At 42.2% G+C, this 17016-nt stretch overlaps 1 protein-coding gene across 4 annotated transcripts in view; it reads left to right on the top strand.

The window, feature by feature from the left end:
* Positions 1 to 17016, top strand: part of LOC124184576 (protein kibra) — a 61721-nt gene that overhangs the window by 40419 nt on the left and 4286 nt on the right. For 3 of the 4 annotated variants that reach the window (XM_046574443.1, XM_046574442.1, XM_046574441.1), the window contains 8 exons: positions 11776 to 11884; positions 11985 to 12144; positions 12244 to 13725; positions 14047 to 14133; positions 15329 to 15518; positions 15641 to 16093; positions 16210 to 16425; positions 16533 to 17011. In XM_046574443.1, coding sequence (XP_046430399.1) covers positions 11776 to 11884; positions 11985 to 12144; positions 12244 to 13725; positions 14047 to 14133; positions 15329 to 15518; positions 15641 to 16093; positions 16210 to 16425; positions 16533 to 17011 — 3176 coding nt within the window. Of the gene's footprint in view, positions 1 to 9771; positions 10220 to 11775; positions 11885 to 11984; positions 12145 to 12243; positions 13726 to 14046; positions 14134 to 15328; positions 15519 to 15640; positions 16094 to 16209; positions 16426 to 16532; positions 17012 to 17016 lie in introns of those variants that run through there. The other variant, XM_046574444.1, reaches the window with a different exon arrangement.

A 17016-nucleotide genomic window follows, 5' to 3' on the forward strand; every position in this document is an offset into this window, starting at 1 on the left:
TATATACAATTCTGAACAAAAACACTACGGAAATGTATTGGAATTTTATTTTAAATTCAGAATTGCATACAGAATCGCGTCGTTATTTCCGTTTTCACGTTCGCTAGATGGGGATCCCCTAATTTCTTTCACGTATGCATGAATATCGCGCAAACTTATGGATATAATCTTTCAGCTTGTGCCAGTCAGTAATGTATACTCACCTGACGATGAGTAAAATTAATTTGAAACATCGCGCCGTGATGCGCAGCTGCGAGCCTTGAAGTAAGCCACTGTTCCCGTAAGCTTCATTTCGAAATTAATCGCGCCTGAATACATATTTTCGCTCCGGCGTTTATGATAATTGCATTCTCGATGGCGCCAGCGTCGAAAGAACTCTGTAAGACGCGACGCGGCTTCGGGGCCATCTGATCATCACGAGTACTTGGAGCGCATGCGCCAACGGTTTGGGCCAGTCGAGTCGGGCCCGAGATAACCAGCAACGCTGCTGATGCAGCACGCGATTTAAGTTTTAATCAATTACATCTCTCTTCTCAAAATTACTAATGTCTTTGGATGATTAAACGGAGTTAATCGCTCTAATCATCCCTGTTGCATATACTACTTATATATATATAGTATATAATATATATATACTTCGTACTCGTATATGTACATCCTTATATGATGTTGCAGAGGACAACCCAATCAGTTTGTTGTATCATCCATCCATCCATCCATCCATCCATCCATCCATTCATTCATTCATCCACTACGGCTGGTTCACCTTAATTTCTACATATGTATTATACATACATGATATAATATGCACGCACAATATGTTGGAACGGTAGAAATATTGACTTGTCTACTACATACATCATTTCCACCGATTGATTAATAGCCCGCAGGCTGACTGATGTTCAATAGATAGTTATATACACTCGAATATTCTGTCTAGTATTTATTTTTCAATATTCTTTTTCGAATTCGAATGAAATGTGTCGCGTTAGAATTGAAACTATACATATAATATAATATGAAATCGTAGTGATTTACGATCGTATCGCAGTAGGTATTGTCACAGTTTACTTCCTGTACAGTAATATTTATTAATTCCTTAAACTTCCGGCTAACTTGATTTCGGTCCGAAACAAAATGCAAGTTCGATTCTACACTCGCGTCGGCTGCATCGCCAGTCATTGGCGGATCATTTGTACAGAATCGAGCTCTCGAATTTTGTTCCGGACCGAAAACAAGTTAGCCGGAAGGTCAAGTCATTCATAAACATTAGTGTACTCTGGATATTTAGAAACAATTGACGATGAACGGTTAACCTAAAATTTCAAGCGTACATCGTCAATTTTGCATTATCTGTATGTGATTCACTTTTTATCATGAAACCGGAAGTTGCATGCAATGACACGAGCTTTGGTCCTCGCTTTTAATGTTTATATACGAAAAATCGGATATTTTTCATTTTTTGTTTTTCTTCGACTGCTTCACTTTTCCCTCGCCCCCCCCCCCCCCCCCCCCCCATTCTCGGCGAGTGAAAGAAACGGTGGCGCACTCTGTGGCAAAACTCGCGAACTACGCTGCGTCGATGTAGAAGCCAACCGAGTTATATTCTCTTGGATAAAACGTGCACACTTATGACACACATACGGGAAACGATCGGTCAATTATTAGTGTCCTGCTTGTTGCAAAGTTCAGGACTTTAATGGTGTAATGTGGCGTTTCTGTTTCTTGGAACCGGAAACGCGGAACTCGGAAGAGTTTCGGAGATAACTTACACGATTGTGAAAAGATATTGGGACTATTTATTATAGATGGTGAATATGTTGGAAGTCCGAAATGTAAATTCAACATTTTTTTTTTTTTTTTTTATACACTTTATTCTGCAGATGTGTTCTCGTCGTATTTGAACTTATTTTTTTCCCCATCCAAGTTTCATTGGGAATATTTAACAGGATGTGGTTGAAATAAATTTAACACGACTTTGAAAGATTTCGGTCTTCCTATTTTTATTTGCACGCCCGCCTTTTTATTTTCTACGCACATGTATTATTTTTTTCTCTTCTTGCTTCCAAAAGTGTGAATTTTATGAAAACCATGCGGGCCACAATTTCAGTCGCTACACGCTACGCATAATATTCAAGTTCCAAAAATTGGAGGAATAATTCTACGATCATCCGGGCAGTGTACGGAATAAAGTCTTGTATGTTTAGTTTTCTGATAATTAAAACAAGGTGATAAATTATATACGCAGAATAAAAACAAAAACCAAAAATAAGGGAAGAAAGATAAATAAAAATATATGTTGGAAAAGGGAAACAAAGTAAAGAAATACCGCGGTCTCTCTCTTTCTCTCCTTCTCTATCTTTCTCTCTCTTGTTTCTGAGTAAATTATAATTATAACCGCGAAACGTTGGAAGTTGCCTTTGCACCAGGTGTGTCCATCCACGACGAGTCGAGGTATGTCGGTTCGTGAAGATGGAGTAAAAAAGGTGCCTTCGGCGATGCCAAAGAGGTTAAAAGAATTTAAATCAAATCCGCGTTTACACCGTATACTTATATTCGAACCAGTTTCTGCACTGTTTGTCGAAATCATGCTACGAGTCGTTTTGTAACAAACCTCCGAGCAAGAAGAATGTCGAATTTACCAATTAAGATGGTAAAATAATTTTTTTTTTTTTCGTTATTGTTCGTTGTCGTTGTTGAATCAAATGACGTTATTCTGCACCTAATGAAGAAATCACTTCTTTCGCCACGTTTCGAAGAAAACTTGACAAAGTCCTTTCTCCGTACGTATACATACGTACTACGTACATAATGTATACAATTATGCGTTATTTCAGTCGTTTAAATTAATATATCTGCCGCAAGCTTGTTGGCTCTTGTTCGTTTTCATTACTTTCCCCACTGTTTTTCATTTTCCGGGAATTTGAGTACTCGTATTGTCCGAAACGCTACGGGGTGGCAGCCGGGGGTTTGGACGTCGCGTGTCTCGCTGCAGAGTTCCCGGTCCGCAAACCCATCGCCCTGACCATCGCCATCGCCATGCCGTAATACCAGCCCGTATATTCTCTCCGAACGGCCACGTGCGCGTCGAGAAATCCTTCTTTTATATCCCCCGGCTTTTGTTCGAAAACTCGGCAGCTGGTCCGACCTAAAGAAATTCCTTTCCAGAGCGTCAGGCCCTGTAACGCTACGCGATCGGGCCTCGGATATGTACTTACTTTTCTCACCGGAGAGATGGAGGGACCAGAGGGAATTGGAAATTCCCGCCTCCCTTATTCCCTTACCATTACTGGCCAACGGAAATCATTATTGGTAGCATATATATCGAACTAGTCGCATAGTTTGAATTCCGTTTCCGTTCTTGCGTCTCACTTACGCGATTAACTTCCGACAAAAAAAAAAAAATGTACGTGTTTATATATTTCGACGAATCAAGCTAAGGAGAAAAAAGATTCTTTCTCTCTTCAGCTTCTTCGCTGACGGTTATTCATCGCACACTCGTTATGTATACGTAGTTTTATACGCACGTACCTCGTACACACGCATCGAAACATAAAATTTGTGCACAAGTTTGGGACTTGACTGGCACGAAAGGGGCCTGAAGGTTACGCGAAGAAGAGGAAAAAGGGGGGAGTGTGGCGTGTAGGTTCATAGACCGAGCCTCGGGGGCCACTGAGAGTACGGAGTTCCAGGGCCCCCCTCGGGCCCATTTCGAACGGAATTCGGTAGCCACAGGGGTATCACGTGAGGCTGGCTCCCTGCAGTAGCGTTCTAACCCTAATCATTTTAATCTCCGGCCGCATTTTGTTCACCCCGATTTCAGACCTCCTCGCGTCCTTCGTCAACGCCCATACTCCCCCCAATTCCCAGAAATATTTTGATCGAACGAAATCATCGTATTACATGTAACCTGTATGCGTGTGAATGCATACTCTACGTTTTACGTGTTATACGTACATTAGTACGATGCGTTACACGCTGTGCACGTGGAACGACCATTTTATATATCCCATGGAATATCGTTGAAAAGATAAATGAGAGGAGAGTAAACGGAAACTGAAGGTAAAAAGATACGACCGAAAGAAGAAGAAGAGAGATTTTTTTTCTTCAAATTTACATCGATAGCCAAACTATCATTATCAACCGGGCACAGCGGTGATTTGATTTGATGCCGTAAATATTGAACCGGCAAGTCACGCATCTCGTCGTAGGTATTATGTTAATCTGGTACATACTGCATATTATCGCTAATGTGTTTACTTCCGTGAAAGTTTATTAGTATTTTTTTTTAAGGGTTCAGTTAAGAACTCGCGCCAGATGCGACGCGACGCAAGCGCGTAAACAACATTCTTTGGGACTGATGCCGGATTGTATATTATTGTGTATAAACTCTGTGATAAAAAAAAAAATTCCTCAAAAAGTGAAGAGAAAATTAAACAGAAATAAAAATCAAATTTTCAGAGCACAATTAACATCCTCGCGAGGTAGGAATCTCCATTAATGCTTTTCAATTCGTGCAACCCACATCAAGCCTCCCTCAAAAATATTACGTACGTACACCAGGTTGTTTATAGATATTCAAAATCCTCCCCCCCATAGTCAGGATGACACTAACGTTGCTGCGTTACACACTCTATTCCCCTATAATACATACATATATATATATATATATCTCTGTTTAACGTCTCGTTGTTCGCCTGGCTGCTGGTCTGACTGGCTGTCTATCTATCCGTACGTCCGTCTGTCTCACCGTCTGTCTGTCTGTCTGTCTATCTGTCTGTCCGTCCGTCTGCCTGCCAGCCTGCCTGCTGTGCAGTTCACTTTTGTGTGGGCATACGCAAGATATACGTGCATGCATACATGCATGCGCAACGTGTACGCCTAACCAACGTTTCTATACATATATCCTATGTATTGTATTATATGCATGTATAAGAACGAATTTGCCATCACTGACGAAACACGCAGAGAGGGAGAGGAAGAGAGGGAGAGAGAAGTTCTCGATTATAAACACTTGGCATTCCTCGGGTATAGCGTGTCCGTGGCGTAGGTATAGTGGATTCCCTCCCTTGACCCGCCCTTCGCCCCCTGCTTTCCTTCCTTCGCTACCGCAACACGGCACGCTATAAAAGGGGCCTTACCGGGCCTCACTTACCGCGTGCCTGGAGCCGAGCTCAGATAAATATGCGGGAGGGGCCGGAATTCCTCACTCGGCTGCATTCCATCCCTCCCTCCCCCCTTGCCCTTCCCTCCACCCTGGCCCGTTCCGAGCTCGCCGTGCCCTCGCTGCTGCCTCCCCCGCTATCCCCTTGCCGCCGCTGCCTGCTGGGCCTTAAGGCCTCCCCCTCCCCTTGTGTCTCTCTCTCTCTCTCTCGCTCTCGCGCGCGCGCACTTGGCCTCCATCGTACAGTGCCGATCGATGCTTGTATGCAATATACAAATATGTATAAATATATACACACACATATACATATGCACACTTCTTTCTCTCGCTCTCTTTTACTCGCTCGCTCGACTCGGACGTTTCTTCTTCTTCTTCTCCTTCTTCTTCTTCTTCTTTCTTTCGTTCTTCACGTCTCTCTGTCCTTCTGCCGGACGAACCTGAGACGTTATTCATTTCACTGGCTCCGCGCGCGCACGAAGAGAGCGCTGTGGCAAAGAGAGGAAGAGAGAGAGAGAGAGCTAGAGAGGGGGGGAGAGAAGAGAGTCAGTCGAGTGGGCTTGTACCGCGGAATGTGCTGAGATGGAGCCACTGATATGATAGCGGCAGCACACGCGTTGCAAATTATAGCGAGAGAGCAGAGAGCAGAGAGCAGAGAGCGGAGAGCGGATAGCAGAGAGAGACGGCGGGTGCGTATCGCGCGGGGTGGATGGAACCGAAGAAACTATCTAACTTACTATCTATTCCTCCCTCTTTCCTAATATTTTATCTCTACAGTCGATTTTTATTCGCGTTCAGACCGCGGTATGCGGTAAATCGATGCAATATCAACCTTCTTTTATTTCTTTTTTTTATCCCGTCTTTCTAGCTTTGCAGGAAAGAGAAGGAGGCCTGCGAAATTATTCGTTTCTATACATTATCGTAACAGCTGTACAGTGTCTATCGTAATATAGGTATATATACACGTGTGTTTCGTATGCGAGAATATTTTGAAAAGATGCGCAGTTACCTGATATTAATATTATTATACTTACCTGTTATAAGATTCGCTAATAGTTGTGTGAGAAATCGATTTCTCTTTCAAACGAATACCTCTTAATATTTTATTATTATCAGGTATAGTACCTGCGATTATATAGACAGTTATTGAAATTGCGTGTATTTTGTACGTATAATACACCCTGCAGGTATTATATGATATCTACGTTGGTTGTATGTTAAAATGCTGTTGGTATATTCATCCGCGAGTCGCGGTGTTACATAACACATTCCGTTTGTTCCTTGTTTTCTTTTTTTTTTCTTCTTCCTTCTTTCTTTCTTTCCTTTTTTTTTCTTTTTTCATTCCTTGTCTACACAGGTACGAGCCACTGCGGTACCGATAGGTATAATAACGTTGTAGCGAATCACGAACAGTGCTGAGTGTACGTCTCTAGCAGAGAAATAGAGATGGGAATAATAAACGAAAAAATTGAAATTCCATCGACCGATCGATTGAGAGTGCGGGATAGCGCGTAACCTTATATCTTTCTCTGTACCATGGAATACACACGCATACTTATAGGCACGTATGCATTTGTATTATAGTCGTCGCGCGGGGAAAGAATCCGCGGCAATCAGTCAGGCATTCGAACAGAGGGAATACCTCCTCGGCAAAGGAGAGAAATAAATGACTACCGTTAAACCGCGAGGAATATAATATATATATATATATATCTGCCGATGCTGACGCTGATGGCATGCTTTTTTAAATTGAAGCCTGTATAATACCGAACCCGCGACTAGATCTGAATTTGTTTGTCTCGGGTCGACATTCCGCGGATGTTATGTGCCTGTATGGGTATACGTAATATAATAAGCCTGCAACCACGTTTCGTTGTCGTTCGATCTCTCCTCGTTCGCTTGTGGGCGTTGCATTCCATGCCATCGCTGGAACTTTAGGTAAAAGAAGAAGAAGAAGAAGAAGAAGAAGAAGAGGAAGAGGAAGAAAAAGGAGGGGAAGAAGGAGAAAGATAGGGAGGAGAAGAATAATAAGAATAAGAAGAATAAGGCCCCGCGAGTTCTTCCGCGTCGTTGCTTTCCTTCTCTCGCGCGATCTTCTGTATACATATATGTATATATATATTATACGTATACACACTTATACCTATACGGTGTAGATAAATCAACAATCTCTATACTAGTTCCAGGCTCTTCCTCTTGCAGAAAATCCCCACTGTGTCGTATATTATTACGTACGAATTACTGTACGAATAACAAAATGAGCAGAGAAAAAGTCGAGAAAGGAATGTAGAAAGAGTGGAACAAGTCAAGTTTTTCTTCATTTATCCCCTGTTATTGTTGTCGTTGGTGTTAATAATAAACTGTGAATCATTCAGCGTTATCTGTGAGAATAATTTATATAAAAATTGACGCGCATCGCGTCTATTAAAAGAAAACAAAGCTCGTACCGTGAAACGTACGATTGTCAGAAATCGCAATAGTAGAAAAGAAAATAAATAAATAAGACCGCAGTCGGTAGGGAGAGGTGGAATTTCGAAAACGAAAGTCACGGCATGTGCGGGGTGTACGATTCGAAACCCCGGAGCAAACCGTTAAGAACAATAATTAGGGTCGGCATGCACACCGCGTAAATATCAACGTCTCCGCAGTCAGGAACGCGGGTCAATAGTTGAGCTCGAAATAAAGGTACGTATGTGTGTGCGAGCAAGCCGGGCCCCAGTTTTGTTGGGACGGCGGGAAGGAGCGGCTGGCGAAGAGGAGGGGAGGAGGTAAGGGCAAGAGAAGGGGGAGAGGGTCCTTACCTTCGCTCTTGGATGATCAGAGACATGCTGATGGGCCGATGGGCTCAGAAATTCCAACAAGGACGAGATATAATGTGGGGACTCAAGGTCGGCCCTACTACCGTGGATCAAAGGGGACGGGAAGAAGGGACCGGTGAGCTACGCTCTCGGCTGCTGCCGGGCTGCTCTTATGTTGCAGTCTTGTGTCGTGGGGCCCGAGCCGCCCCTTCTTCGCTGGGCCCGCTCGCTAACGTCCCTGCATCATCGTCATCGTCATCGTCATCGTCATCGTCATCGTGCGTGCCCGCATTTTCTTTCACGGCGTTCGAATTCCTTGTACAAGCGTGCGTATGTGCGTGTACGCGCGCATGAAACGTATGCAATCGTACAGGAAAACGGAGAGACGGATTCTAGCAAATTCTATGTACAACTGACGTTCTAGACACGTTTTGGTCTAAACTCGTGAACTTGTTGTTTATAAGTTGTTAACAAGTAGCGGCCTATATCTGTAGAATATAGATTGACAATGAGTCACCCGTAACTTGCAGAGGCTTGCATACCTATGTACGTACATCTGGTATGTATGCGATGTACAAGGTATAATATGTACCTGTTAACTAGCGACTTGACTTTCTGTCAATATCGTATGTGTGTTTGACTATTACGAAAAAAGATATGAGTTATGTAATAATAATAGGACGAAAATATCCTGCGAAATTTCTAAACTTCTTCCTATGTACCAAAGAGTCGTACGTATGCACATAGGTAGATGTATTTTCGGACTTTACTGATATAAATATCAATAGCGAGCTGTACTGAAAAAACTTGGGTTAAAATTATGACTAGATGCACGTATGTGAAATATTTGACAGATGAATTTAAACGTTGGCAAAAAATCAACACGAGCGTAGTGGTTTCACTGTTTATACTTTGTTGATTGTTTAGCATTCGTGATATTATTTTCAAAAATAATATGCTCACAAATCATCGACATTCATCTCTGCACGAACAAAAAAACAATGCCACTAGTTGGTAGTCTAGTTTTATTGTTTCACCTCCGACGAGGATGTAAAAGCTGAGAACTTAGCATTAGGGGTATGTGGGAATTTCGTGCGAATCCATCAAACCGGAAAACACATTTTAACTAGTTTGCTAATGTTCCGAGTTATGGATATGAGGATAAAGTCCGGGAGCTCGAACATCTGGGTGATGGGCATTCACCGTTAATATGGTATACACTGTACCGTATAACGCAAATCTTTGAAGCATCGATTGTTTTGACGTTCGGTTAGAATAGCTAGTGAGGGAGGATGGTGATTTTCTATTTTAATGTATATATGCAGTGTACGCGATAAATAATGAAAACAAATTTGTTACGTTACTGGGGGCCCACGGGAGACGAGAAGACGGTAGATGAGGCTCTTGTTTTTACGCCGTGTAAAAAGAGGGGAAGGAGAACGAGAGGAAGAAGAAGAAGATGATGATGAAGTAGAGAGTAAGAATAATGTATAAAAAGTACCAGAGAATCTGGAAGAGAGACGGTGGTGTGCCGAGCGAAGAGGAGGAGCCGGATCCGAAAGCGCTGCAGCAGCATAAGAAGCAAGGGAATACGAAAAAGAAAAAGATCGTATGAAAGTAAGAAAGAAAGAAAGAAAGAAAGAAAGAAAGAAGAAGGAAAAGAAGAGGAGGACGAAGGAGAATAAAAAATAAGAGATAATAATAAGAAAGAAGCAAAAAATAATGAAAAAAAAAAAAAGAACGACACGGCGAGGCGAAAGAAGAAGGAAAGAAAAGAAAAAAAATGGGGAGGGGGGGGGGGAGGCAAAAAAGGAGGGAAAATGAAAAAGAGACCCCTTAAAAATGGAGGACGGAGGTGGGGATTGGAATTTCGGGTCCATGCCCAAGAACGTCCAGTCTCGAGGTGGCCTTCGTGATGATGAGGTGAGGTGAGCAGCAGCGCGCACCGCTCGGCACCAGAGGAGATCCAAAGAGATCCCCCAGTCAAGGAATCGGAGCCGATCGCACCGGCATGGACCGTCAGTTTGCCCTCTGTGTCCTTGTCCCTGCTCAACGATATCAGCATTATATAGAAGAGTACAATCAGAGTTATCACTATCAGCAACAGCAGCAGATATACGAAAACTCCGTCTCCCAATATTACATGAAGATGTGCTACCACAACGATTACGAAAACGAAGAACAAATACAACAGTTCTACTGGGAACAGTGCTACAGGCAGAATTGCAGTGACGCCAAGGCCTATTACTATTGTGAATACGTAAGGAGTAAAGATCGTTTAAATTTCGAGAAGTGATTTTTTTTTCTTTCTTTTTTTTTCATACGTATACTCCTTCTCGATTCACGTTTCATCGTCGAACAAATATTGCTACCTCCAATTATGGTTCAATGAAACGATACCAGATATTGTTGCAAGGAGAAATGTGCGCGCACGGATCTATGATCATCGCTATTTCGCGTTAATTGCTTTTAGATCTACGTGTGTACAATTTTCTCGAAACATCGTTACATTTCAATAACTTTATTACAGTGTGCACACTCCACGTTTCACATATCGATGGAATGGATTTTTTTCCGATCAATTGTTATACCGCAGCGAGTATTTGAGTGTTCTTGTTTTAAAAAAAATTTGTTATATTGTCTCGGCAGGACGAGAGTAAAAGTAGATAATCGACGTCTTGCTAAATCAGACGTGAACTCGTTATAGCTTTGACGATGACTGTTTACATACAGGAATGCACGTGTTTACTTGAATAGCAACGTTTCCATTAATATTGACCATGTTAAAAATAATAATAAGATTTCTTATCATTTGGAAAAATCGCTTTGTTCTACCTATATGAAAACAATTATTTCAAATGCATCAATTAAAGCCTAATCTATTCGACGAAAGAAACAAGAAAAGAATTTTTACAATTCTTTTGCACTGAACACAGGCAAGCAGTTTAAAGTCAACGTCAGGAATATTTTTTAAAAGTGGAAAAAAAAACACATTTACTGTAAAAGTTGACGAAAACAACGCGAGGTCTTTATACTATTATACAATAAATAATATTCTTATCGTTTACCAGTATATATTGTGTGGAAAATTTCTGTATGTTATAAATTTTTACAAACACAAAAGTTGACGTTCTTACTCTGAATTTGTTCGTATTGAATCTGTGTGAAATCAAACTTGTCTGCAGCTGGACTCTGCGTTCGCTGTCGGCGCGCAACGTATACCGCTCGAATTTTCCTACATTATAAACTTGCTGAGTAGGAAGTTGTGGTTCATCTAGACAGAGATTGCTGGGTGCAGTTAATCGGGGAATTTAGTACAAAGGCTTGATCGTGTTTAATTCGATATATGCAGTGACCAAAACGATCGATGACCTAATTATTGCAAGTCACGCATGTTGCAAGGCTGGCACGCTAGCTGCGGGGCATCGTGGTACTCGGACTATTTCGATCACGTTATCCGTAGAATAATAACAGTTATTAGAGAAATGCTTCGGGGAATCAGAGGAAGCTCGAGATGCAATTAACGGCGCTCTCTATTACTTGATATTCAAAAATTTATGAGAACACATCCCATTTCCTTGATAGAAACAAAACACACCTTGTACGATTTGAATAAAATGCTTTTGAACCTGACAGTTTTTATGAAAACACAATGCAACTGCACGTATTTTTCTTTTGATTTCAACAAATTTAACATTTCAGTCAGCCCGGTGAACTTCTTTTTGTTCGAATAGAGATTCGTTGTGCTTGACTAGGCTATTGTCAAAAATCATTCTAACTTATCTCTGACGTAATCTTGTCTATCTTCTGTTTCAGGCGAAGAAGGAAATCTACGATGTCAAACAGCAGAGGCTGTGCCTTGCTCAAGACGAATACAATCACCTCAACAATGCTCTGACAACCCTAGGAGCATCTCGCACAAGTTGTAAGTAGTAATCACTTTTTACTACGTGATCAACAAAATCGTTATATTTTTTCTTGAGAAGCTGTTTGAAAGTTCCTAAATCCAACGTTTCTTAATCCAGTGTGCTCCAGCTCGAGTTCTCTGAGTACCAAGTACGACCCGGACTTACTGAAGTCCGATGTCGCCCTCGCCAGGAGCCGCGTCTCGCGGCTCAAGCGAGAACTGGAGCAAATTCGCGCAGAGATGAACTGCACTCAACGGGGAGTCGATACTCTTGCTAGGTAAGTCATCCACCGATCCTAAACAGATCTTTGGTAAAAAAAATGTTCGATGAAAAACGAGACTCTTTACATTCCCTCTGTGACTTTTTTTCCTATCAGCGTGGAGCAAAAGTTGAACGCGCACAACGGTGGATGTTACAACATCACGGAGGCTCAGGCCATCATGACCGAGTTGAGGAACATACAGAAATCCCTTAGCTCTGGCGAAAAAGAAAAGGCTGAGCTCATGCAGTCGTTGGCAAAGCTTAAGGACGAGCTGACGAGGCTACAGCTGTGCGAAGGAAGTCCCGACGCGAGCACACTGAGTCTTCCTCAGGAGAAACTAAGCACCGCATCCCAGACCGACTTGTCCGGCGAGTTGGTACCCATCGGTACTAGGCTAGCCGAGATGGCCAGGATGAGATTGCAGTACGACGAAGCGAGGAAAAGGATACAACATATACAGCAGCAGCTCGCCGATTTGGAGGAAAAGGTGATTCCCGGTCAGACGGAAAGCGACAAGGACAAGCTGTTGTTGTTCCAAGAGAAAGAACAGCTTCTGAGGGAACTGAGGAGTATAACACCGAGGACAAGAACTCAGCAGGACATGAAGGACATACAGGGCGAAATAAGGAAGCTGGAACAGGACCTAAACACCGCGCTTGAATTGTCCAACAGAACTATCACGGACAGGGTAAGACTTCACGAGGAAAAACAGCTGCTGCTACAGCAGCTCAGAGATGCCCTGAGGTCCATGGCTCTGTTGGAGGGTCAGCTGAAGACCCTCAGTGCCAGCACCTTGTCCGTAAGCAGTAGCTCAAGTTTGGGCAGTCTCAGCACGACGAGCAGCAAAGGTTCTCTTAGCTCTGGTCTAAGCTTCACCGACATTTACGGAGGCCCGCAGTATCTCGGACCTGTTCAACAAGAGAGGCCGGTAGACATGGTCGATCTTCACAGACGAGTTGAGAGACTGCTCAGGGGTTCCGATCAGAACTTGGGGAATCTCGGAACGCCGTCCCCTGGCAGATCACAGCCTAGCCTATCGCCGAGGTCAAGTTTATCCAGCGTTAGTCCGCCGGTTTCGCCTCTCTACGAGAACGCGCCTATGGGTCCACCGCCTGCGTACGAACAGGTAGAACAGCAGAGGAGACAGCAGAGGCTTCTCGCCTCGGCTTCGCCGCTGGATCGTAATCAGCTGGAAGACAAACTGGCCGAGCTTAGGCTGAGCCAGCAAGCGATTCAGGAACAGTTGTCGGCGAATTCCGAGCACTCGAAATTGAGCCCGCAACCGCCGGTAGAATTTCAATCCGGCAACATGTCGCAGGGGAGCGGATTGGGCAGGCCGGCAATGCCTTTACCGCAGGAACCGCCGTTGTCACCTATTAGCGAAACACCTCCGCCACACGGAACTAGGTCTAGAGCGAGCAGTTCTGGTACCAACACTAGATCCGTGTCAGCGGCTGTGTCTGACGAAAGTGTCGCTGGTGACTCTGGCGTTTTTGAAGCCTCGAACAGAAGACGATTGTCCGGATTACTCGGCGTCGATCCGCTTGCCCTTGGTGAAATGAACCTGGAGACGGCGCAAGTTCAAATCAAGCTAAGGTGAGTTATTTATTTTTTTAAACGTCCTGGTATTCGTAGCAGTGGATAAGAAAATACAGGCATTTCGAAAATTTCAAGTTTGCAACCTCTAACGGTTCGGTGCTCCAATTAAAAAAGTAAAAGACCTTTGGTAAAAGGTTCAATTGCATATTACTTCGAATAATCCTGCGAAATATGCTGTGTGTAGAAGTCTGTAAATATACAGTGATGATATTTGAACTGCACCCATCCTCTCAACGAGTTCTCTATTCAATATCTAGGACGACATAAAATGGTAATAAAATCCGTGTCATTGACGTTCTTGCATGTCGTGTGTTTCAGGTATTCAGTAAGCGACGGGTTGCTGCACATTGGAATAGAACGTGCAAGAAACTTGGCTGCGCTATTTATTCCCGACAACACGCAAGTGTAAGTAAAAAATTTATTAAGCACAAAGAAGAAAAATTACGAAAAGATCTAGGGTAAACAGAACATTAATTATTAGTAAATATTGAATCCGTCGTTACTGGAAATACTTCTGTACGACTTTTAACCCTGAAGTCTGAAAGTGAATGGGTTTGTACAACTGTGATGTAAACACTGTTAAAGTACGATTGTATGTGTTTATAGTTAGACAAATGCCTTCTGCTTAAATTATGGTGAAAGTGAAGAGCGTGGGCTGCTGCTGATTGTGTGTACTTCCTAGGTGGCACAGTGGACAGACACTTTAATTCCACCGATCTTACATCATATACACTTGTATGCAAATATTTTTACAAGCATTATTATGCTTATCGTTAGCGAACTGCTGAATGCACGATTTGTGCTTCGCGGACTTGGAAAACACAAGAATTCAGGTACCTTTTGTGCACTTGCGAATTAAATCTTGTTGGTAATAAAACCAATTTATGGTATTGGTATTGTTATACCATCGGGAGTCGTTGAAAAAAAAAAAATTAGTGAGTATTATTTTTGACCATCATTTAGAAAAACTGTTTCATTAAATCTGTAACGAAATCTGAAAATTTAGGCCATAGCAGAAATTTGCGACAGTTTTTACAACTAATTTGTCTAAACTGATAAACATATGTTTCCTGGATGATATGAAAAAACTGCAAAGCTTAAGTTAGTCTTGACACATTGTCACCATATACCATCAGAACGTGAAAAACAGTGAAATTCTTTAGTAGAAAGGAGAATTTTTAAACATCACATGGCAAGATAGCAAATATTTATCAGTGAAATCAATGGATGACATCATTTCTACATGTCATACTATGCTTGTTCAGAAAGTCATTAACATTTCTAGAATTGGAATACGATTATGAAACCAAGCTGTTAGATCAATGACCACCTGATCTATACCTTGGTTGACAATATTATGTAACGTTTACTGGTTCCGTCTATCCTCGGTATTATTACACAGTCAGTTGCCTATTAGGTATTACTGGGCCTTATATAATACGGCGTTTCAATAATTAGCAATATCATAGAATATATTTTGACTCTGAAAAAAAGTATTATTCATATTAGTGAATATCATTTTCATTCACTAATCGACGTTTTTCTGTTATCGCTGATTCCATAAACCGTATATCACAAGGGTAATTTTTATATGTTACAGATATATTAAAGCAGCCTTACTCCCGATGCAACCTCCAGTCAGTCATATGTACTGCACAAAGCCTGTAACAGACTTGCGAAAACCTACATTTGGAGAAACATTTCCAATATCTGTGCCGCTTAACAAATTATACACAAAAACCTTGCAAGTCAATGTTTGGTGCACTGGCGGTGAATCTGAGGAGTGCTTGGTGAGTTATGACTCTTCTGAAGCTCTGAAATACTGATAAAATTTTTGGAAATTTCGGATGAAATATTTGAAAAATTGAACGAATCTTATTAAAAATGAATCTCAAATTTATCTATTCATCAGGGTTCAGCCCAAGTCTCACTGGCAGACTTCAGTCATGAATCACCGAGCGTCAAGTGGTACAACATTCTCTCCTTCCGCTTTATGCAGCCATCTACATCCGATACGACAAGTAACGGTAGTACAGTCGCTAACAAGCAGGGTAAACATGACAAACAAGAGTCAGATATATCAATGTACAGAAGTACTCAAACCCAAAATGCAAAGGAGGAAAGTAGCGACGAGAGTACCATAATAAGTTCCCAAACTTCTACCTTAACACGGAATCAGGGATGCGAAGAATTGCAAACAGCTGTGGCTCTACGCCTTGAAGAATTGGCCAACTGTCTTGGAAGTCCCGAGGAGGAAGATGAAGATGGGGATAGCGATAGCGGAAGTGAAGATAGTGACCAGGAGGGAATTATTGTAGAGTTTATGTTAGAGGACAACGTTTTAGAGGATGTATTAGAGCATGAGGTTAGTTATCACCGATGCCCTTGTATTAACTTGTCAGTACAGAATGTGCGACGAAACAAAATGTGTGAAAGTGAATTCGGTGCATCGTTTAACTAGCGAACGATATTTTGTTACAGGAAGACGAAGAACTAGCGGAAGAAGAGAATCAAACACAGGACAAGGAAACGAACACAGAGTGTATTTTCATTCCCGAACAAGGCAAGCAGCGAAAATTGTCAGCTGCAGGTGTTGTTCCTGGAGCTATTCATGATGATAAGAATTCCATCGTCATTAAACGCAGCCAAACTTTCTCTCCTAGTGCAGCGGTCAGCAGAAATCATTACATTTGCAGGGTAAGCATGTAATGAATAATCAACCACTATCCACTGTCAAACACATACATACAGCAATTCTATCATTGAAGTCATATATAATGAAAGAATTTTTTTTCATCTTACAGTTGAACCGCAGTGACAGCGATAGCAGTATGCCACTTTATAGGCGCGGTGGTCCTTTCCAGCGGAACTCGGTTGAGAGACGTTCTTTGCGTTGGCGACGACCCTCTTCTGCCTTGAGCTGTAAAACAACTTCGAAAAAATCAAATCATCTTAATTCAACAGCTAGAACTTCTCTGGATCTTGAATTAGACCTTCAAGCGCAGCACGCAAGGCTGACCAATTTGCATGACGAATTGGGTAGATTGAGGGATTTAAAACAGAGGCTTGAACAGGCCAGAGAAAAGGGGGACACGGATCTTGCTACGTGGCTGTTGGAAGATCACAAATTCCAAAATCTTATGGCACAAGCCGAGTGCGGGAAGAACGGGAAAAGCGCTGAGGATAAAAAGGTGGAAAAAATGTTGAAGAAGACATCCAAGGAAATATATAAGTTACGGAAAACTAAAGCTGGCAAGGGAAAACCAGATATTATTTCTTTCAAGTAAG

This window comes from Neodiprion fabricii, chromosome 6 (assembly GCF_021155785.1).
Source record: "Neodiprion fabricii isolate iyNeoFabr1 chromosome 6, iyNeoFabr1.1, whole genome shotgun sequence".
Taxonomy (NCBI): Eukaryota; Metazoa; Arthropoda; class Insecta; order Hymenoptera; family Diprionidae; genus Neodiprion; species Neodiprion fabricii.